General features: G+C 45.5%; 1 protein-coding gene across 1 annotated transcript; it reads right to left on the bottom strand.

Annotated features, from left to right (window-relative positions):
- Nucleotides 1-8474: 8474 nt before the first annotated feature.
- On the bottom strand, nt 8475-20947 carry LOC139589382 (urea transporter 2-like). The gene is made up of 8 exons (XM_071425798.1): nt 20782-20947; nt 18691-18880; nt 18154-18282; nt 15116-15308; nt 13722-13869; nt 12104-12238; nt 10018-10067; nt 8475-8744 (listed from the first exon to the last, which is right to left on the bottom strand). The coding sequence occupies exons 1-8, from the start codon at nt 20945-20947 to the stop codon at nt 8475-8477; spliced, it is 1281 nt and encodes a 426-aa protein (XP_071281899.1).
- Between the last annotated feature and the right edge of the window lie 1210 nt (nt 20948-22157).

Here is a 22157-nt window from a genome sequence, read left to right as displayed (position 1 = left end):
GCTCTCTGTTGGAGAAGACGCTTGATGTTCTTGTGTGCTCTCTGGGAAGGTGTCTCTGAGAAGAGACACCTTGGACCAAGCCCAGTGCTGGACGTGGTGAGAACCATGTCACCACTGGATCTCAACCAGACACAGCACCAGAAAAAAGCTGAATGATCCCTGACTGGTTTAGCTCGCCCGGCAGGAGCTGCCTGGCTGCATCAGCTGGGTACAAAGCTTGAGCTGGTCAGCTGTGCCAGGAAAGATTCTAATGGCCCTAATTCAGCTTCACACACTTTGGCTTCACTCCTTTCTCAAGCCTAAGTGGCCTTGAAGTGGTGCATTAAAACCACTTGGTAGCAGATTGGCTTTTACTGCTGTTTTTGGCTGCACTCCTTGACTCGGCTTTTACCGATGGGAATAGGCCTGCTCAGGGAGCTGCATCAGCTCCTGGACTCCAACAAGTGCTTTAAAATGGTGTAAATCCTTATACAAAGCTTTGCAGGTGGCTAAACCCCAAGTCCTGGTCTGCTTTTGCCAGGCTGGGGGGTGGATATGTGATGCATGACCAGTCTTTGGGAGGGAAAGGGAGGGATCCCTTCCCTGGAAACGCTGACAGAATTCCTCCTAATGCAGCCCACAGAGAGATTGGCTTTCTCGCTGCAAGGACCCCTTGCTGCACTGTGGTCATCTTGGTGACCACCAGGACCCTCCAGGCCTCTTCTTTTGCTGCTTTCCAGCTGGAGGGCCACCAGCATATACGGATGGAATTGTTCCTCCCCGGATGTGGGACTCCACACTTCTTCTGGAACTTGAAGGGGTTCTTGTCAGCCCATTTTTTCCAGCCTGCTGATCACCTCTGGATGCCAACACAGCCCTCTGGTATACCCAACACAACTTCCAGTTTTGTGCCTTCCCCAAATTTGCTGAGGGTGCTCCAACACTCTGATCTTTAATTAAGAAGTAAACTTATTATGCCTGGCTTGCACCACTAATGACTGGGCTCTACGTGTAATTTGTGCCACTAATTATAACACTTTGAGCCCAATTTTCAATCCAACTTTCTTCACATTTATTTAGCCCATACTCCTTTAACTTGTCCGTGAGGATGTTATGGGACAGGGTGTCAAAATAAGGTGATGCTCCAAATTTGCTACAGCGAGGTAAGGGACTTTTGCAGCTCACCTGGGCTGGCAAACCTAATGTTTCACTTCCAGAAGTGCTGCCAGTCTGTGGCTCTTCTGAGGTGTGTGGAGAGCTGGCAGTGGTAATGGAAGTGTGGCAGGAGTGAGAGAGAGCCCATGTCCTGGCTGAGGACACAGCTGCTCTGGCCAGCCATGGTCTGTCCTGTCCCACAGGCTTGAGGAGCAGGTCAGCCCCCACCAACATCTGTGGCCACTTTGCTTTTCATCATCTTGTTTTTAGGAGTGAGTAAAGAGTGGAAAAATCTGTTTCAGCACAGAGCACCACAGGGCCTGTCACAATCTTGGACTTGTTTGCTAAGAGCAATAGTTTTGGGTTTATACAAAGCCAACAGCCAAATGGGAATGGGAAGCTTCTATCCCTGCGTTTTGGCCTGTAAAACTCTCTAGAGAAAGCTGCTGTTTGACATTCCCCTGCGGGCAGTGGGATGGGGCTGGGTACAGACCGTGCTCTGCTCCAGTGTCCGTCTCCCTCTCGTGGTGTGACTCCAGCACAGCCACATGTGCAGCTGTGGGAATTGCAGCAAATATTCACATTTCCAGTTTCAGAGGACTCACAAACAGCAGTTCCCTTGCCCTGGCACAGTCCAAACTCTGTGTGCTCTATCTGCTGCTCTGTGCACTGCTCTTAATTATGAATGCTCCCAAAATTTTCAGTTCTCCTAATGCATCTTAATGATGCACTTATCTCCTCTTCCTTCATGCTCTGTCCTTTCTGTCCACCTGGACATGCTCTCATGACTCACCTTCTCAGTCCATGCAGCTCCAAGGGTGCATAAATGATACCCAGCTTATTGATTAGGAGTGGCAGTCTCCGTAACCTGGGAAAGGAGTGGGGCAGGAATCTGTGAAGAGCAGGTTGTAGCTGTCCCATAGCTACAGCAGTGTGTAAAAAAGATCTGCTCTGCCATGGCAAAATAAGTGGCAACTTCAGAGAGAGGTGCAGACTCTCCTCTTGCAGGCTGGTGCTCTGAGTCCTGGGGTACAAAACAACTCCTCTGTTTCAGCTGCAAGTTTTTCAAGGTATTTATTCAAAATGTTGCTGCTAGTGGGAGGGGGGAATGGTTTGGAAAGGCACCAGTTAGCCAAGGCCACCACATGCCAAAGACTGCAGTGGTGGTCCAGCAGGTTGGTGATGAGGAGCTGCCCCCTGGCACCATCCCATTCACCAGTGCCAGGATTCCCATGGTGTCCAGCTCAGGAAATGTGTCTGAGGCTCCAGGAAGGACCAGACAGTCATGTGTGTAATGAAACCCAGTGAAATACAGGTCAAAGAAAAGTCCAGTGCGTTGTTCTGGCTGGTTCCCCTTGTTTGGCTTTGTGTCCCTTTCCCTTTTCCAGTCAGCTGGATAATTTTTCCTGGAGCAATGGACATTTCTCCAGTCTTGTCTGGCTGTCTGTGGTGATGAGATTGAGTAGCAAGTCCTGGGACTCAGGAGCTGAGAGGGAGAAAAGCTCTCTGGTTCATGCCTGAGTCTGAACCTCAAGGCTGTTTTTCTGGTCATCTCTAGCAGGGCAGACTGGATCATCCACTTTAGAATCACAGCATTATAGAACAGTTGTTCAGAGAAGAGCTTTGAGATGATTGAATCCAACCATTATATTGAATCAGTCTGAAGTACTGGAGGGGTTTGAAGGCCTGAGGTTGACTGTATTGCTGTATTTCAGAAAAGATGGGACACTGAAACTGAAATAATTCTAAGTTTCAGCTTCAAACCTCTCTCCTGCTCTCCTGGCTCCAAGGAAAAGCCCAAATTCAAAAAGGCTCTTTTTCTAAACCTACCTAAAGACAGCAGGATCCTGTTAGAACTAACAGAGCTGGCCAGACTTACCTCTTTTTATGACACGAAGCGAAATGTTTCTCTGCTTCTTCATTTACTATTGCAATTTGAGAGTCAATTCACTTCCCTGCATCCACTCTCAGCTTAATAAACTTCCCTGCCCTTTCTGCTTCCCTTGCCCTGATGGCAGGGCAGTGAGGCTCACCCAGGGTATGGCTGCTTCCAAGGAAATAATCCCTTCTCACAAAGCTGTGTGTTGTAGGGATATATGTGTTAGGCCTTAACATAGAGCAGAATGCAATAATTTTTCCAGCAAGAAACTCTTCCAGCCTATAAATCCCAGTGATTGCTACTTTCTTGCCAAGTAGTTCTTACTAAAAGTGGAAGATGCTGTACACAGCATGGGTTGCTGATCAACAAGAGAAAGAGGACTGGCAGCATCCAGAAATGAAGCATCAGACAGTAGGAACAAGTGAAAATTAATAGTCAGTGCAATGGATAGAGGGAGAGTTACTCTGGCTGTGGGTGGTTACGCGATTTTGCAAGCAGTGCTACAAAGTGACATTTTCATGCACAAGCCCAAACGGGTAAAAATCTATTTGCAAAAGATTTCACATTTTGGGGTAGGAAAAAGAAAAAAAAAAGTCATATCTATTCGGTAACTCAGTTTCTGTGAAGGTAAATGTCCTAAATGTGATTTAATTTGCACAAGTGAATTAAGCTCACTTGGCAACAGCAAGAAAGCATTGCTGGCTGACAGTTTGTCATCACCTCTGATTTTTTTGTTTTCTCCAAAGACAGGAAGTCTATTCCTGATTTCTGGCTGAGTGGTTCTGCAGAGTAGAGATTTTTGGAAGACAGAGCAACGGACCTGTCAGCACTTGGCTGAAATGAAGGAAGTGTGGAAAAGCAGTGCCAGGTACAGGACAAAGTGTGCCGGAGGAAAAATACTCCAGACCATCCTGGACACAGGTCAAGGATGCTCTTTGCAATTCAGTGCACAGCACACCTTAATTTGCAGGGGCTGGGATGTGCTAAACAGCCCCAACAACTGTGCATTTTGCGTGGTGATGTAGCTGGATGCTTTTGGAAGGGCTTCAGCACACACTTGGTGCTTCAACCCTGCTGTGCTGTGTGAAGATGCACATTTTGGGAGCAGGGATTTGTGTCTGCCTCGGCTGTCTATGCAAAAAGCTGCCCCTGGAGGTGGATGTGAAGATGCAGCTCCATGAGACTTTAAGCTCTTGAGTGCACAGAGGTTACTGAGTGCACTCAGGAGCTGCTGAATGACAACTCAGAGATACCCAAGCTCATTGCTGGGCAAAATGTGGTGGGAGAAACCTTTGCTTCCCACGCAGCCTTCCCATGTCTTATCCCACCAATGGGATGTGTGAATTCCAGCTGTGGCAACAGCTGTAGGAATCTGTAAAAGCCCCCTGAGAACTGTAAAGTCAGCTGCAATCAAGGGCTTGTTTCCTGTTTGAACTGCTTCCATCTCCCAAATTAAAACTGATGTAGAGGAAGAGAGAGTGAGGGAAAGCATTCAGCAAACAGGTTTCCCCCTCAGAGTGGGGATATTTCTGCAACCCTGGCAAATGTGATCTACAGAAAACCTAAATAATTCTGCAGTGTTGGACAAGATGTCTGTCTTTGCAGACTGGAGATGTCTGGCATGGACAGAGCACACAGCAACTCCCCAGCAGCTGGATATTTTTAGGAATTATCTTATTCTGATAAGTTTTGAAGTTTTGGGTTTTTCAGCTTATAGGAAGGCCCCATGTTGCTTGACTGCCCCTCTGGAATACAGAGCCCTCCCTGGTACTTTCTTCTGCCTGCTGGGATGCAGGCTGGCTCCCTGTGCCAGTAGCCTAGGTGCTGGGGAGAAATGCACACTCTCCTGTATCTGATGATTTCAGGCTCCTGAATCAGTGCAGGTCTGCACTGATTGCTTGCAGGTATGGGAAGAAAAGGTGTCACATTGCAGAAGGGCTGAAGAAAAGGAAAATATTTATTTTAACTTCACAGCAATGTTGAGTGGAGCAAGGGGTAGGGCCCAGGCTCATCAAAGCCGCTCTGGTTGCTTGAGAGTAGAGTCCAACAGGGAAATCTGTTCATCAGACTTTAACCCACTGTGCTTTGCTGGCCTGTGAGTGCCAAGCAGTGATGCAGCCACTTCTCCCCATCACTGTTTGGAAGCACAGCACTGGGTTTTCCAGGTCTGCACCTCCCTGGTGCCACCACCTCCTGTTGTGGTCTCCTTCTGTGCTGCTCTTCCCATCAGCTCTTCACCCCTGACTTTTTTGTTTTCTCCAAAGACAGGAAGACTCTACCTGATTTCTGGCTGAGTGGGTTCTGCAGAGCAGAGATTTTTGGAAGACAGATTAGGTCTCAAAGAAGATCAGATGATGGAAACCAGTTTTAGAGTGGAGATCAGGAAAAAATTCATTATGGTAAGGGCTGTCAAACACTGGCACAGGTGCCCAAGGCAGTGATGGAGCCCCCATCCCTGGAAGGATTTAAATGCTTTGTGGATGTGGCACTTGGGGAACACAAGCTACTGACAAGTTTAGCAGTGCTGGGGGAATGGTTGGAGTTGAGGATCTTTGAGGGCTTCTCCAGCCTGAAGGATTCTGTCCTTCTGTGAATCAGGAGGGAAACTTTGTGCTCCAGCAATGAGGATGCTGCAGTGCAGGTGGCAGCGTGGCTCTGACCTCTGCTGCAAATGTCCACGGGGAAAGCAAATCCCTTCCCTCCACCTTCCCTCCGTGCAGCTTTGCTAATTATTCATGAGGGGTCATTACCAGGTCAGTCATCCTGGAGCCACCAATGCTCAAGCCAAGACATCTAAATGGCTTGCCCCAGCTTTTTCTCTATGAGTTCTCTGACTGGTCTTACTAACAGAAGAACCTATGTCTATGGGAGAAGAGTTGAGAACTTCCTCTCAAAGAGCAAAGTTGCCTTTTTTTTTTTTTTTCCTTTTAGGGGGTATGAAGCAAATGCAAGAGTTTGAAAAATGATATTTGAAGCAATAAAGTAAGCATTTTTCTTGGAACTGCATGGTGTAAGCTCTCTTGTAATTCCTTCACTTTGCTAAGTCTGTTCTGCTTTTTAATTTTTTAAGGCAAATTTTTAGGAGGTTGGTTTTTTCATGTGCTATGGCTAGGCCAGGTGTTGGTTTGTATAGGAACATTTATTTAATGATGTTTAAGGTGGAGGTGAGCTGGGTGGAATGATGACTCTAACTGCAGAAGAAACTTTTTTTCTCCTTTAATGGTCATATTTGTTTTATGTTAGACCTCTGGGAGCTGTCGCAAAATTATTAGTCCCACTGAACACTGTACATTTTTTCTCTCTTAATGAAAATTTTTATAGAACTCTCTAGGTATCAGACTGCTGGGCTACCACTGATAGCTTCAGTTAGTGCTTTTATTGTCTGCTGTTCCCTTGCAGGAGACACTTGATTTGTCTTGCCTGTTTTCAAGAATTATTAGTACTGGCTATAGTTACTCAAATCTTTTGATTAGCTAGGGACTTAAAAAAGCTGTTTATACTCTATTTTTTTATGGAAGGCTTCAGCTCTAGAAATTGCTTTACTAATTGATTTTAGGATGGATTTTCTTGTGGCTGAGGAATTAATGCCTGCAGTGGCACTTAGATGACAAATCCTTTCCAATAGCCATATTGTGCCTGGGCTTCACTGTTATTTTTAGGAAAACAAACAATATGTTTGGCATAACTAACTGCAATTGTGGTTTTTCTTCACATATATGGTGAAGAAAAGCATTATTTTGCAGTAATTTTCCCAGTAACCTTGCATTTCTAGTATTCAAATATTTCTCTAACGCTGTGCATGAGCTAAATTAAACTGTTCATGAATAAGCTCTCCTAGTTTCTGTGTGCTTCATATTTCATTGACTGCTGTAGAGAGAAGGTCTTCAGACAGTTGTGTGTCACCTCTTGTGTTATTCTGCCTCTCTTTGTCTCTCTACAGCAGCAGCAACAGGGGGATGTCCCCGATCTTGCAGTTTGCAGTGATCTCAGGAGACTGCTTTGGTGCTAGCATTAGTTTGCTGATATCATGGCTCAAAAGAAGGGAGGAAGTAGGACCTAAATATTACCCGAATTCCTGGAATGGCCTCCCTTGTTTAAAAAAACCCAAACATCTGAACATAAACAAAAAACGTGTTTTTGTCTCCCAGGATGAATTAATTTTTGGATGCTGTTCTGTGGGACATTTAGAGGGGTGGCAGATGCTGGTGCTGCTGGATTTAGGTGATTAAGGCACAAATAATCCCATGAGCACTACCCAGGCTCACCTTTTTAAAAAGTGGTTTTTGGAGGTGGGATCCCACCTGTTCAGAAATACTCGCATGGATCTGCAAAGCAGTCCCTCATCGTGAGGCAGAGAGGACAGCTTCTGGTCTGAGTGTTTGTGGTTGCATAGTCCCTTTGGATTTTAAATCTTCACATCCCTTGGGTCTGTGATTTTAAACTGAGCTGGTAAAACAACTTTAGAGTGTGGAAGCCTTTCTGTCAGGCCTTCTTCACAGAGGTTTTGGCAAAGGTTCCTGAGAAAATGTTCCTCCTTAGGGCAGTTGGATCTTCCCTGATGTAAGGATTTTGAGGAGGCATAAAGTGGCAGTGGTAACCTTTGACTTGTTAATTTCTCATGGTCTAATGGAAAGGATTTGCTCCTCTATGAAAGGGAGAGAAAGAACTGCCACCAGCAGTAAATGTTTATCCCATTCTTTATATGGAGTTTTTTATTTCCCAGTGGATGTGTGTAGGGATTCAGACTTGCCATCCTGCAATCAGCAGGAGAGAGAGATCTTCAATTTGCAAGACAGAAAATTATTCAAGGAAAAGAAGAATGTTTGATCACTGCTAGCTAGTCGCTCTTCTAGACTGATTAAAGCATATATATTCATTGCCTTGGCACTTAATGAGGAGGCAGGAGATGGCACCAAAAGTGCTACAGGATGTGCTCTGTAAGAATATTTACCTGTGTGTGTTGTAGCTGTTAAGAGGTATTAAATGGGTTAGACATTGACGGCACACAAGAAAGGAAGAGAACAGTCTGTTTATTTCACTTTCAAATATACATGCTCTTAATTTGAAGTGCAGCTCTTGACTTAGTTCTTACATTATTTATTATTATTAGACACCAATGCCTTCTCAGCATATTTATTTTGTTAAATTACACCTCTGAAATTAAATGCAGCCTCTTGTCAGCTTTAATGTTCTTCTGCCTATTCTTATAATTATTATTGATAAGAGGTGACTTTCAAGTTAACAGCCAGTGGATGGATAAGGCAGCTGTTATTATGTTACCTGAGTGCTTTTTGGAAAGCTTAGCTCAAGGGCAAACCGTGATTTCTCCAGTGTGGAATGCTGAATCCCCAGCCTGCATACCGCTGGCTAAAGTGATGTTTGTGGCTGTGCTGTGCCTGGGTGATGTCTGAGAAGCTGCCCCCAGTCTGCCCCCAGGCTGCAGAGTGGTGGGTACCTGCAATCAGTGAGCGTGGCGGCTCTTGGGGGTGCACAGGGGGGTGCCCCCACTGTTAATTCCTGAGCTGTCAGAGGGTTTCTGCTCCCTTCGCTTCTGCTCCTCCCTCCTGCTCTCCGAGGCCCTCCTCCTCATCCTCAGGTAGTAGATCCGGTTGGCTTCTGGGTGGGTGACTTGGCAGAGGGGCATTTTGTAGATGGCCGGGTTCTGGGAGGTGATCAGCAGGAAGAGGAGCGCCGAGAGGCAGAAGGGCCAGGTGCACACTGGCAGCCCGAGCTGGCAGGGGGACACAACACACACAAACACCACTTTGGTGCCATTTTTGGTCTCTGTGCTTATGCCTGCCTGTGGCTAAACTCTTCCATGTGGGAAGCTGGGATGGCCTTGGATTCCCTGAAGACACAGTGGGCACCAAATGCCAATTCAGCTGGCCTCACAAAGGTCTGCTTTTCAGCTGGAGGGCTGGGGCTGCACAAAGCATCTGACCCTGCAGACCTCAGTCCTGTCAGAGATGCAGCTTCAATACCGGTGCTGGATGGAACCTGGCACCAGCACTGAAACAACTGAATCAGGCTCCAGAGATCTGATCACTTCAATGAAAGCCAGGACACCCAGCTCACACATGGACACTTGAATTCTCTAACAGAAGAGCTAAATTCTACCCTCTCTGTTCCGTAAAATATGTATGGAGAGTACTATTCACGCATATTCCCTCTCCCCAATGACAATATGATGCTGGCATCACATCCAACCCTCAGCCCTCTCTGTTCTCCCACCTCTGGACCTGAATTGAGGTCTTCCAAAAGCAAGACCATGGGGACAAAACGTGGATGTCCTTTTTCCTGATGCCTCCCAAAAGCAGGTGTGCTTAAAGCAGCCCATATGTGGGGACCTACATAGTACTGAGAGGGTGCCAGATGAAAATGTTCAGTGCATGAAGCTGCTAGTTCTAATCTTTTTTTTCTTTTAAGTTAGTAAATCAATTTAATTAAAATATGGTTTTGCTTTAATCTCTTAGATCTTAAAGAAGAAGCAGAGCCTGGCATTTCTGTCTTCACTCCTTTCTTGATTTGTCCAAAGATAATAACTTTGTACTTAAGAGAACAGTCTCCCCCTCATTTTAGTTCTCATACCCACTTCAAACATCAATAGTATCTGTGGGCAGTGTTGGAGAAAGACCTTGAATGAAGAAAATGAAAATTTAGATCATTTGGAATTGCTGAAAGATAATGTTCAACTAAGTATTTAATCTCAAACCATATGCTGTTGCTGTAATTCACTCACAACATGCACAGCCCTGTTGTGGATAACATGCTCCAAAGGTCTTTGAAATCTTATTATCAGATATAAAGTCTTCAGGGGCACAATTCAGCTGACACAGGGTTTGTACAAGACCTGCCAGCTGGCTGCAGCATTCTCATTTCAGTGTTGTCAAAGCTGACATGGAGAATTTTGAGGCATTTCCTTAATGTTATATTCGAACAAATGAAGATGCAGTTAAAAAATAATAAAAAAAACTCAGAAAAAAACCAGAAAACCCCACACTTACCACAGAGAGTGCATTAGCAAGAGCTGCTCCGGAGTAGGCACAAAATAATGCTGAGAAGAGAAGACCAAAGAGAGCTCAGGATGAGGAAAACATTGTTCAATTCTCAATTCTCAAAAAAACCCCGAAAAAAACCAACAAAACAAAACGAAACAAAACAAAAAAACCAAAACAAAACAAAAAAACCAAAGGAAAAAAAACCCAACCAAACAACCAAACAACATTGTCCAAATGCACAGCAAAATATTCCTGGTACCTAATGTGAGGATCATTGTTAGAGTTCAGCAATCAGTTGAAATGTCCCAAGAGAAAATGGCCTAAAGTCTCACCAAGGAAGATCTAGGTTGAATATTAGGGAAAAATTTCTTCACAGAATGAGTTGTCCAGCCCTGGCACAGCTGCCCAGGGCAGTGGTGGAGTTCCCATCCCTGGAGGGATTAGCAGCTGTGTAGATGTGGGACTTGGGGACATTGGCTAGTGGTGGCCTTGGCAGTGCTGGGAACACAGTTGGACTTGATGTTCTTGGAGGTATTTTCCAACACAAATGATTCTGTGACTGCATTTTGTCCTATCTTCTCTGTAGAGATGGATGATGAATGAAGAACACGGTTTTGTCAAGATGAAGCAATCGTATATTTCTTTTATCTTTAATTTCTTTTTATCTGGCAATACCTGACCCACATGCAGTGGGAATTGCTGAAATTCTCCAGCAGGGCTGGACTTCAGAAATTCTCTGCCCCGTGGCTTCATACCACAACCAGTTACCAAAGGGTCTCTTTGCACCAGGATGACAGAACAGGAGGCAACGTCAGGCACCCAAGTGTTAAATCAAGGAAGAAAAAGCTACTGAGAAATCCAGAAACTGTGCTCAGGACACTGAGATAAAGATAATTGTAGCCTGGGCATATCTTCACAGGAATGTCTTAACTGGGAAATTTCTCTGACTGTTCCCATAGTGCCTGGTTTTGGTTGCTGTTGGATGTGGGGTCTTTGGGCGGATGGGTTTTAAACTGACCTGGTGCAACAGCTCCCTTCTTATGACATATTCCCCCAGTGATACATATATAATCAGGAAAAGGCTGCTTCTGTGAATCTGTTGAGTTGCTAACTGGTTAAACATGCTCATGGATTAACTCGAGCTCATGCCACAAACAGTACTTCCACCCTTTCTAGATGTTTCCATATTATCAGGGTCTAACACTTTTCCCTCTGTATTCATACAATCAAGCCCAATGCTGATGCTACCAGAGAAACGGGTCTTGCACAGTACCTATTTTTGGGACAGACAGAGTGATTTGGGACAGACAGAGTGATGACTGGCTCTAAACCTGTGCTCCTGTCTTAGGCTGGAAATGCAAGATGTGGCTGGGGGTGTGTATTCTGTCACCAGCTGTTAGAGGTGGGGCAATTAATTGGGCCACCTGTCAAAACCAGGTGGGGCAGGTTTTTTTAATCTCTTCCACAACCAATCCTGCCTCTCAAAAATATCTTCTGTTAATGGGCCAATGAGTGTCTCTGCATAGCTGATAAAATTCCATCATCCCAGGGGGAGATGCTCTGCCCAGGGGGAGGAGCCAAGCATTCCTACCTGGATATAATCGAGGTTTGGAGCACCACAGCAGCCTCTGCCCACTGCATTCCCAGAGGAAGACCAGGCCCACCTACAGCACCCTGGAGCTTCAGAGGAAAACTCCCCCCTTGTGCAAGATCCCTGCTCCAGCAGGACCAGAGCTGGCACTGCAGGAGGGCTGAGCCACCATGGGATGGGGCTGTGCCACCCCCCTGACACACAGGGGGACAGGGCCTGCTCTGACTTTGTCAGTGTTGTTTTGTATTACTGCATTTTATTTTTATTTTTTCTTTTAATTTTTATTTTTTTTCCTAATAAAGAACTGTTACTCCTACTCCCACATCTTTGCCTGAGAGCCCCTTAATTTCAAAATTATAATTATTCGGAGGGAGAGGGTTTGCATTTTCCACTTCCAGGGAGGCTCCTGCCTTCCTTAGAGGACACCTGTCTTTTGAAACCAAGACAGCTCCTCATAAGCTGCCCAAATTTTTGCCTTCCCTTTATGTAAAAGATACTCACCACAGGCAAGTGAGAGCAAATGTGTCTGCCAGGTCAGGGCGTAGAACATGCCCCCGATGGCAATGCAGGCCAGGGCACAGTTGTAGTTGTGTAAGCCAAGGTAGATGCTGTCAAAGGGGGATGCAATGCTCAGAGCTGCAGGACAAAGGCAAGGCTGTGAGCTCAGGTATGAGAGGAACATGCAGGAGGAATCTGTCATCTCTTCCTCATAACATCAAGGTGGGTTTGTCTGTTCTCACACATGCACACGCAGGAAAAGGAGAGTGTCAAAGGAGGCTCGTTATTTTGGAGCTCTGATAATGTCCCTGCAGTGGAATTTGGACCAGTCTCAAAGGTTTATTTCGGACAAAACTTCCTGTGTATTCGCTGAGTGTGTTGTATCCACACACACAGGCGGAGGATCCAGCCAGAGTGTGGGAAAACCTTCTCACCTGGGTGTCCTCCTGGCAGGAAGCTGTGCTCACACACACACACTGTTTACAGCTCATATTTACCCTAATTTTGAATATCAGAGGCACAACTGCATGTCTTTTGTGGGAGCAAGCAGAGTTTTCCATTTTTTCCTAGTGACCTTTGTGAGATAAGGCCTAGTTACAAGAGGTGGTCACTTCACCTGTGCATTCTCCATGGGGATGGATGGGAGCTGGGGGGTCTGCCCCAAATTTGACCTCTCAGAAACTTCTGCAGGATTTCTCACAGGCTTCAGGAGTACCAGTGAAAAGGAGAGTTCAATATGTAGTGCACAGACCACTGGCAATATTAATGCATTTCCTTCTATATTGTCCTCATCTGTCCTCTGTTTTTTCACCATGCTTGTCCCAGAAACTTTCCCCTGACCTTTCCCTTCTAGATTAAATGTCATGCCTCTACAAGACCTGTCATATGCTCTTAGCCATACAAATTGTGGACAGTTTTGTTTAAAATCATGAATATAAGATAGCTACATCATGTTTAAAGTGCTTCAGAGCACAGAGAAATTTTTGGATCACTGCCTTTTCCAAGGAATCAGACTGCACTTATTCTGTCATCTGTATTTATTAAAATTGGTCTCTTAAGTGGCATTAATGTTATCTAACCTCTAGAGTCTGCTTCATGTCTCTCAATATTGTTTTTCTGGTTAGTAGAGAGACAGGACATTTTTAGTGGCATTCATTTTGGTATTTTGACAAATCCACAGCAGGGCTGAGCAAACTGCATCCCAGAAAAGTCTGTTTCTCTTCCTTGGCTGATTAGTTCTGGGGCAGACCTTTGCTTGTGGTCATCATTTGAAGCAATTGTGATAGCAAGAAATCAGTTCTGAAAGTCTTTCTCCAGATTTCCTTATGATCTCCATGGGATTTATCACATCCAGTGGCTAGAGAGTTAAGTAAGGTGGAACAAACCACCTGTCTGAGTTACAAATCTAACAAAAAATGCAAATTTTAAAGAAAACCTGCTTCTGTTCTTGCCTGCACTCTGTTGTGTGACCTTTGCTAAGAGCTTTCAAATTAAGAGACAGTTTGAAAGAATGAGTGTTGTCCCAACTACAGCCAAGCTGAAGCAACTTTAAAGTCTGGACAGAATCTGGCTTGGATCAAGATACCTTGATTGCAAAAATAATTTGGTCAGTATTTCTTACCTGCAAACATCCCCACAGCTGATCCAATTGCAGCATGCAAACAAATCAGTGGGGAGGAGATGAGCAGAGCCACAAGAAAAATCCCTCCAGTCCAGGGGTTTCCACAACCATACACTTGACCAATCCCAACTGGGATGGATTGTAAGAGCTGCAGCAGATGGCAGAAAAGGGCTTGTTATTTATTGTCTGTCTATGCCCTGAGGGACACAGCAGATGTTCTATCCAAGATATTGGCTGAAAAGGGAAGGAAGAAACCCTGGCTCTGAGTTGGACTCTGAGCACTTCATAGAATATCAGAATGGTTTGAATTGGAAGGGACCTTAGATCATCTTGCCTTCTTTTCCAGGCTGAATAAACCCAGTTCTCCAAGCCTTTTCTTATAAAAGATGTGCTCCATCCCTCTGATCACCTTGCTGCCTCCTCTGGGTTCCCTCCAGCAGCTCCAGCTCCTTGTGCTGCTGGAGCCAGGGCTGGGGCAGCTCTGCAGGTGGGCTCTCACCTGAGCCCAGGGGCACAGGGGCAGGATCCCCCCTGCCCTGCTGCCCACGCTGGGGCTCAGCCCAGGGCAGGGGGTTCAGGCTGGGGCAGGTCCAGCTCTCACCCACAGCACCCCCAGCTCCTTCTCCCAGGGCTGCTCCCTCTGCTCAGCCCCAGCCTGGGTTGATCCCAGGGGTTGCCCTGGCCCAGGTGCAGCTCCAGCACTTGGCCTTGTTAAACCTCATGAGATTCCCCTGGGCCGCTCCTGCAGCCTGTCCAGGTCCCTCTGGATGCCATCCCATCCTCCAGGTGTGTCAGCTGCACCTCTCAGCTTGGTGCCATCTGCAAATGTGCTGAGGGTGCCCTGGATCCCTCTGTGTGTGTCATTAATGAAGATATTCAATAACACTGGTGCCCAGATGGACCCCTGAGGGACCCCCTGGGACCCTGAGCCATTCACCACAACCCTCTGGATCTGTTACCCCGTTCTCCTCTGGGAAGGTGACCCTCCAAAGCTAGAGCTCGACATGAGGCGACTGGATATAAATGAGTTTCTGTCACTTTGAAATCCTGATGTTTCCTCTGAATTTTCATATTGCCACTGACAGTGTTGCTGATGTTTTTTTTTAACCTGGACAGGAGGAGTTCATATCCACATGTGTGCTAGATGTACACTCAAGACTAGTTTTGGGCCAAGCCAAGTTTGAGGGGAATGAGAGGCTCGGGTTCTCTGCTCCCTGAGGCTCCACCAGCCTTTCTGCTGGATGAACCAGGACTGTCCTTAGGGATTCTGTGGCACTGAACCAACCCCTGTCCTTCTGTGAATTTTGACCCACATAAAAGCATCACCCAGAGGAGAATGCCTTCATGCTCACCTTCTCACTGAAATACCATAAACCTGTTGGTGTGAGGCTTACCAGTGGCACATTGATGTCAGACCAGGTGATATTGGGCACTGCAGCTATGGGTTTGATGAGGGTAGTGGGGAAGAAGGGGTTGTAGTGTCCCGTGGCTGCTAGGTACAGGGTCACCACAATGTTGAAGGGCAGAGTGAAAACAGGAAGGTCCCATTTGCTGAAGATGGATCCCAAAGCACTGGACAGAACTGGGCTAAGAAAAGGAGAAGAAATAGAATTATAACTTGCTCATCACAATTTATAGTGGTGAGACAGCCTGCCTCTTTGGTCACAAAATGATAACTTTGGCAAATAAAGGCCAATACAGTTCCTTGTAGCAATGCCGGGTGGTGAATAATAATAATAATAATAATAATAATAATAATAATAATAATAATAATAATAATAATAATAATAATAATACCTTAATACCTTAATCTGCATCAAACAAAGAGTTGTCAAAAGTTGTTTGTCTTTCTGAAGAAAATAATGTCACATCCATGTATGCATCCAATACAGCATTTGAGCATGGACAGAGACAGACAATCTGACTTACTATTCAGTTGAAAATTTGAACAAAAAGCAGTAAAGGAACTTTTAGGAATGTCACGTGAAGAACTGGGGAGAACTTTAGATGGTCTAAAAAAGCTGCTGTCTAGAGGAGGCAGGAGGGAATTAGAAATTATCCAATTTGCTTTTTTTTGGCCATTTTTGTTTTGTTCTTGTTTAAACAGTTTGAAGGGTATCATGAGATGGGTCTGGAAGAGAAATAAAGCAGAAGAAGTGATCAAAGGCAGTGGAAAATCTTCCATTAAGAAAGATAACAATATTTACTATGCTGGACGCTATTTTTAGGGACTCTGAGGCCCAACAGAGTGCAAGATGAAATCATCACTGTAGCAGAGCTGGGCAAGATGTTGGTACCAGACTTCACTCAGACCCTGACTGATGTAATTTTGTGCTGCTTAGGTATCATCTCAAATCATACACTGTTTCCTGAAAACTGAGACTTGTTTTTAAGTAGCTTGATTGAATATTTTTAGCATGTAAAGTATTTGGGGTGAGACTCAACCTTAAGTCAAAACACAAAAACCATATAAAGCTTGAAATACCATGTCCTTTCCCAAAGTTCTTGTCTGTAGAACCTGGGATATAATCTTTGTTTGATCTGCTTTCCTCAGGACATTTCCAGACTCTCTGATTTCCACTTGAAGTGTGTGTCCTACATGAAGGACTGTGTGGGAGCATATTGGCAAGGTAATATCTGATTTTTATGGGTCCCAGAAAGTTCAAGGAAGAGAAGAAATCACCAGTCCTTTGTGCAAATGGCCAGTGTTCTCCTTCCAGCTGAGTTCTTCTGCTACAGGTGAGCTGAATAGCTCTTATGGTCTACTCCAACTAGCAGTGAACATTGCAGTTTATAAAAAATCAATTTAAAGACTTTAAGTTTTTCAAGGAACTGGATTTGAGCCCTAGAAGGTCATTAAGCTGGTTATAATAAAAAACAACTCCATCCAAGTTATTTGACATTTCAATAGCAACATCTTGTGTCCTGCTGTACTATCAGTGGGAAAAATGCTTTGTTCTCCCTGTGTAATCTCAGATGAAGCCTATTCTTTTTTTGACAAGTTTGGTTCCCAAAGGAGTTTACAGATTTTCTTGCTTGCAGCTGTAGGGAAAAAAATAAATCAGTACTTCAGTGAAAATGGTGTCCTAATTTCTGTGCTGAAATACAAAGCTTCTGTCACTTACACATCTTGTCAGGAAAAAAGGAAACAGTTAAATAAATGCTGACTTCTAAAGCTGAAAGTCAAAGTATCGGTTAAAAAAAATCACTGAAGTGTCTGATTTTAAAATATTTCAGCTCTACCCCCAAGACTTGTGAACTAAACAATGAAGAAAATTTTGAACAAAAGGCCTCAAGGAATTCTGGCAGATGAGACAAACTAAACATTCTTGCAACATGTCCTGGGTTTTGAGAGATTGTTATAAAATGACCTTTGCTGAGAATGACTAAAGAAATGAAATATAAACCAAATCTGATCTTAAAAGCAGTGAAAATCCAATAATGGTTTGCATCTTACTGCTTACAGTGATAAAATGTACTATTAAATTAATTTCAGTTAAGGCTGTTAAACAGATTCTGCAGTGCTGTTCAGATCCATATTCAAAAAAGGCAAAATTTAATCCTGGACGCACATAGCCTGTCCTTTGGAGCTATTTGGAGGAATTAATTCTGCTCATGACTGGTTGCACATCCGAGAAGGAGAATATTGAATTCAGCCCCAGGATGAGCACAGGGTTGATTCAGGGCCTGGATGAGGAAGAAGCCTTGCGGTGTTGGGTGCAATGACCTCCATCCTGTGTGTGTCCTGCTGCTGAGGGCCATTTTCAGAGGCCTGGGGAGGGGCTGCTTTGCCTGTGTGCTACAATCAGTGTTTCTGTGCCCTCAACTCCTGCTATGTCCCTCACGAGCTCTGTGAGGTGACAAACACAATCCTCCAGTGCCATCAAGTCTGGAGTCACTGGCGCAGGGCAGCGGGGCCCTCAATGTGCCTGAGCTGCTTTTAGCCAGACCCATCCTTTGGGAATTGTCCCTAGGAGGAGTGATGCCGCAGGTTTTAGCTTTTATTTTCAGATTCTGTACTGCTTTAGTGTGTACTTCTGAGCTTCATATTAGGGGACGATTAGCTCTCTTCACAGAGCAGGGAGACAAAACAATTCCTTCTCTAGCTGGGGACCAAGGACAAATAATCCAAATTCCAGACCCAAGAGCATAAACAAGTGGGCTGAAGAGAGAAAAGCAAGAAAGATGGGCCTTGGACAATTAACTCCAACATGCAAATGGACCAAAACTTATAAAACTGTGAGGACCCATGACTGGTCATCCATTTTGTGACCATTTTGGGTTCACCTGGGGTGTAGCACTGGCTGGGCTCTTTTGCTGCCTGAGGTGTATCCATTGAGGCCTTCTAATAAATCCCTGCTTTTTTCTTTAGCTCTGCCTAGTCTCTGTTCTAAGTCAGCCTTCAGAAGGCATGAGGAGCAGTGGCACTTACCAGGCCATGGAAATCACAGCCACGGCGGGCAGAAGCCACCAGTAGTAGTCCCCCTTGTCAGAGTAGACAGCCATGAGCAGGCCCACCAGGATCCCATTGTAGCCGTGCAGCCCAGCCGCGATGGACGACCTGCCGTGGAAACAATTGCGAGGCAGAAAGCTTTGCTGAAGGCAGCCCATCTCTGGGGCCCGCAGAAATGCAATTTGTAAGTGTCCTGCCCTTCTGAAAAAGCAGTGAGATTACTGATGTACTGCCTTGCACTGGTGTGTGGGAGGGGGGAAGTTTGGGGACTGCTGGATGATGGAGGGGGAATCCTTGTGACTGAAAGGATCTACATAGTTTGAGGATGGCTATCAGGGAGAAAGAACTGTGTGTTTTCAGGAAGACAGACAGCCACAGGGACAACTCTTGGGCACAACTCTGTCTTCACCTGAGTCTTCTGTCTCTAACAAGGCACAGTGACCCATCAGCGAGCTCCAAATAATATCACAACCATCAATTTTTATTAAGTGCACGAGGACACGAGGTGCCACCTACCTGTCCTGGCTGAGGGCCAGCGCAGTTAATGTGGACACAGTTGTTCCAGTGCAGCCCGTGAGCATCCACCAGGGGCTCTGGATGAAAAGCCCCACTAAAATGATCAGTCCACTGAGAGGGTTGTTGACAAACATCACCTGAGAGGTCCCTCGCAAGATCCAGTCCACCAGCTGAACCATTAAGGGCTTGCCTGGAGGAGATCAAGACAAAACACTGTTGGAAAGGCAAAGCACAATCTTTGCAGCCCCTTTCTGGGCATAGAACAGAGGTGAAATATTAACATTTCTGTAAAACAGGTCTCTGATTGATTGTTGTCTTTGTGTATTATCTGGCACTTGAGAATTAATAGGGATGTACTGGGCACTGCTATAAAATTTATGGAGGGACAAGCACACAAGTGACTTATTTATGGTTGTCAGAGAATAGTCAAAGGATTATTTGCATAGTAGATCACTTTAGATTCTGCTGTAAAATCAATAATGAGACAGACTCTTTTTGGTGTATAATTCAAATGCAGAGGGGGACTCTGAAAATACTTTGTATCTATATAGGGAAATACAGGAAATATAAGAAAAGGAAATTATTTTGCTGTTTTAGGAAGAAAATCAGCAACCTTGAGCATGAAAGTATGGTGTATATAGCAGGTGGGGGGTCAAAGGTTTCTAAAAAGTATTTTGAGAGCTAAAGAACCTAAATTAGAAATCAGTAATTATAGGTTGGACAGTACTCAGGGCAAAGAGGCATTTCCAGAGGACAAAGAGTTATTGCTCTTTGGAGAAGGTTATTGAACATGGACAGAGTAAACAGACACCAAGCACAGATACCTCAGGTGAGTGCAGGGGGAATGTGGGATGAAGGCACTGCAATAACATTTTGCTGCTTGTTCTCCTACTGCAAATTGACTTGAGTTTTTACTCTGCCTCTCTTCTGGGAAAACTGCAACCATTTCTAAACTGCTGTGTGTTATTAAAGGATGATGCAAGGAGAATGGATGGGAAAGAGGAGCTACTTCCATGTACAAGATGTTCAGATGTTCACACAATGCCCATATGCAGCTTTTATCTTCAAGATTTATCTTCAAGATTTAGTCGTCTTAATTTGATTGTTCATTAGATGCAGCTTAAGGTGCTAGGGTATTTTCTGAATATGGGCAATAACTTATTCCTAGGAATTCCTTCCAGGCAGGGTTAAGGAGGCAGAACAAGGAGGAGGAAGGAGTTCCTTAGAGGAAAATGACCAGGCTTGTCTGAGCTAATCTCAATATTTGGTGTTGAGCTATGCAACAGGTATCAGCAATAAACTTAGTCTCAGACAGAAGTATTAGGTGTAAAAATTCAAATATAACAGAGGACAGTGGCCAAAGCTTTCCAGAACACTGAATAAGAAAAGTTGTTGACAAAGCATGGACCACTGGAGTAAAGAGAAAGCAGGAGGAGATATTCCCCTGTGTCTGGGGATAACACTGGCCTGGGATAAATGGATGCCTCCTTTTTCTCTCCCATTGCTGGAAGTGTACTGCTAACAACCTTAGCCTTGACAGAGGACCCACAGTCTTACACAGCCTCTCAATCCCCAGTAACTATGGGTATCTTGGACTGTCTGCTCATGCATTGCTCCTGTCTGGACAGTGAACCTTTGAGATCAGTCCTGGCTTCTATCTTATGGCATTGTAACACCCTCTCAGTGCTTATTGCTCCCCCAAAGCGGGGAACTCAAGAGCCTCTGCCTTTATCAGGAGGCAATTCCCCATCATCAGCCCACAGATGGATGAGAGACAGTGGCTGATCCAAGGCAGGAGACTCAACCCCCAGCCCTGCTGTGTGATTCTGGCACTGCTATGTGAGACCTGATGCTAATGACACATAACTGAGTGTGAAAGACATTTCAGGACTGTGCCAAATTTTGCCTGCTGACATGGTGATGGCCAGAGGATGCAGTGAGATTGTCTTCCTGAGAGTGAGATAATCAAAAGGCCAGAGTTTGCAATGAGCTTGGACCATGCTGCTTCTGCTCTGCCTCAGGGGGTGAAACACATTTCACTGGAAGTACTGATGGTGATATGGATATCCCCAAACACATCCTTCTCCTTACTTTTCATCCACTCTCCATATTCATTCATTTCTCCTGTGAGATACCCAAAACTATGGTGGATCCAGTTTCCACTTCTCCACAGCAGGTCCTGGGCTCTTGACATCTCCTTCTTGTACAGCTCCCTCTCTTTGGGATCTTCAGTCACAACGATCTCTCCAAGCTCCATCCTCTTTTGGAGCTAAGGGTAAAGGGTAACTGTAAATCACAGAGACAATGTGTTAGAAAAATCTTTTGGGTTGGGCTTTGACAACCTTCAGAACCCAGTGGTGATATCTTTTATAAAAGATGGGATGTTTATGGAGAAGAGATCTGCCAGATCCACAGCTGGGAGTGGTATGTGCTGCAGTGGTGTCTCCTCTCAGGCATGGGGACCAAGCAGTGCCCTGCTGCTGCCGTGGGGCTGTGGCACACACACAGAGCCGCAGGGGGAAAGAGAGACATGGCATGGGTGCCTTGCAGCATCCCACCCTCACTCCAGCTCCTGATGCAGCCTGTGGCAAGCTGCTGGCTGGACATGAGACATGACATCTGCCAAGAGACTGAGGAGCACCTGTGTGCTGACCATGCTTGGATGAGTGTAGCTACTGCGGCAGGTGCTGAGAGGGGAGCCTGCTGAAGTTTGTCCAGCAGTGAGCTGGAAGCAAGCAATGCAAATTGCCAGTACAGCAGCAGAGAGTAGCGGACAAGAAAATACAAGAGGAGAGGCTGAAGTGTGTGTCCTTTTTGATGTTGTGAGTTGGTGCTTTTGTGTATCACCAGGTATCTATGATACTCCTCATCCCACATCTGCCTTTGATAGACCAGCAAGAGCAACCTGGGGTAGCATCAAAGCATTGCACAGAAATCAGCACCCACATGTGGCTTTTGACAAGGACAAGAGCATTGGCTCAGGGCTGCATGCTTAGTTAGCAGGTGAATATTCAGCAGGAGTAGGGGTTTATTAATTTTCCAATTACAGTTGTGAGGCTTTGCTCATTAAAAATCTATTACCAATGAACATGAAAGAAAAAAAAATACACAAATACACTGCACTGTAGCCTGGTGAGCTACGCTGCAGGTCACACCCTCAAAATTGCATCCCTGCTGCCTGAGGGAGCCTGGCATCAGCTGTGGGATTTGCTCTGGTGATTTTGATATGGTGTGACTGGGTTTCCTCCCGGTGTTGCCCCAAAGCGGACAGTGCTGTGTGAAGGGCTTGCCCCCTGTTTTGTGGAATATGGGCACCATCTTCCGGTGGGAGCCTGCTGCCGGGTGGCGCGGCGGGGCTGGCTGTCGGCGTGGCAGCCTGGAGCAGCAGCAGGGAGGGATGCTCGGCTGCAGGAGAGGCTGCTCTGCACTGACGGGAAGATGGCACAGACAGCTCCGGCTCTAAACGC

The sequence above is a fragment of the Agelaius tricolor genome, unplaced genomic scaffold (genome assembly GCF_023055355.1).
Source record: "Agelaius tricolor isolate 1412-34295 unplaced genomic scaffold, bAgeTri1.0.p SCAF_4, whole genome shotgun sequence".
Lineage (NCBI taxonomy): Eukaryota > Metazoa > Chordata > Aves > Passeriformes > Icteridae > Agelaius > Agelaius tricolor.
The sequence above is the reverse complement of the archived record's forward strand: the minus strand, read 5'-3'. Positions and strand labels throughout refer to the sequence as shown.

Coding starts and splice junctions, on each gene's coding strand:
- LOC139589382 (XM_071425798.1), bottom strand. CDS start 20,947: ATGGAGCTTGGAGAGATCGTTGTGACTGAAGATCCCAAAGAGAGGGAG. Junction 18,881..20,781: donor ATATGGAGAGTGGATGAAAA/GTAAGGAGAAGG, acceptor GATCTCCTCCAG/GCAAGCCCTTAATGGTTCAG. Junction 12,239..13,721: donor AGCTGTGGGGATGTTTGCAG/GTAAGAAATACT, acceptor TTTGTCCTGCAG/CTCTGAGCATTGCATCCCCC.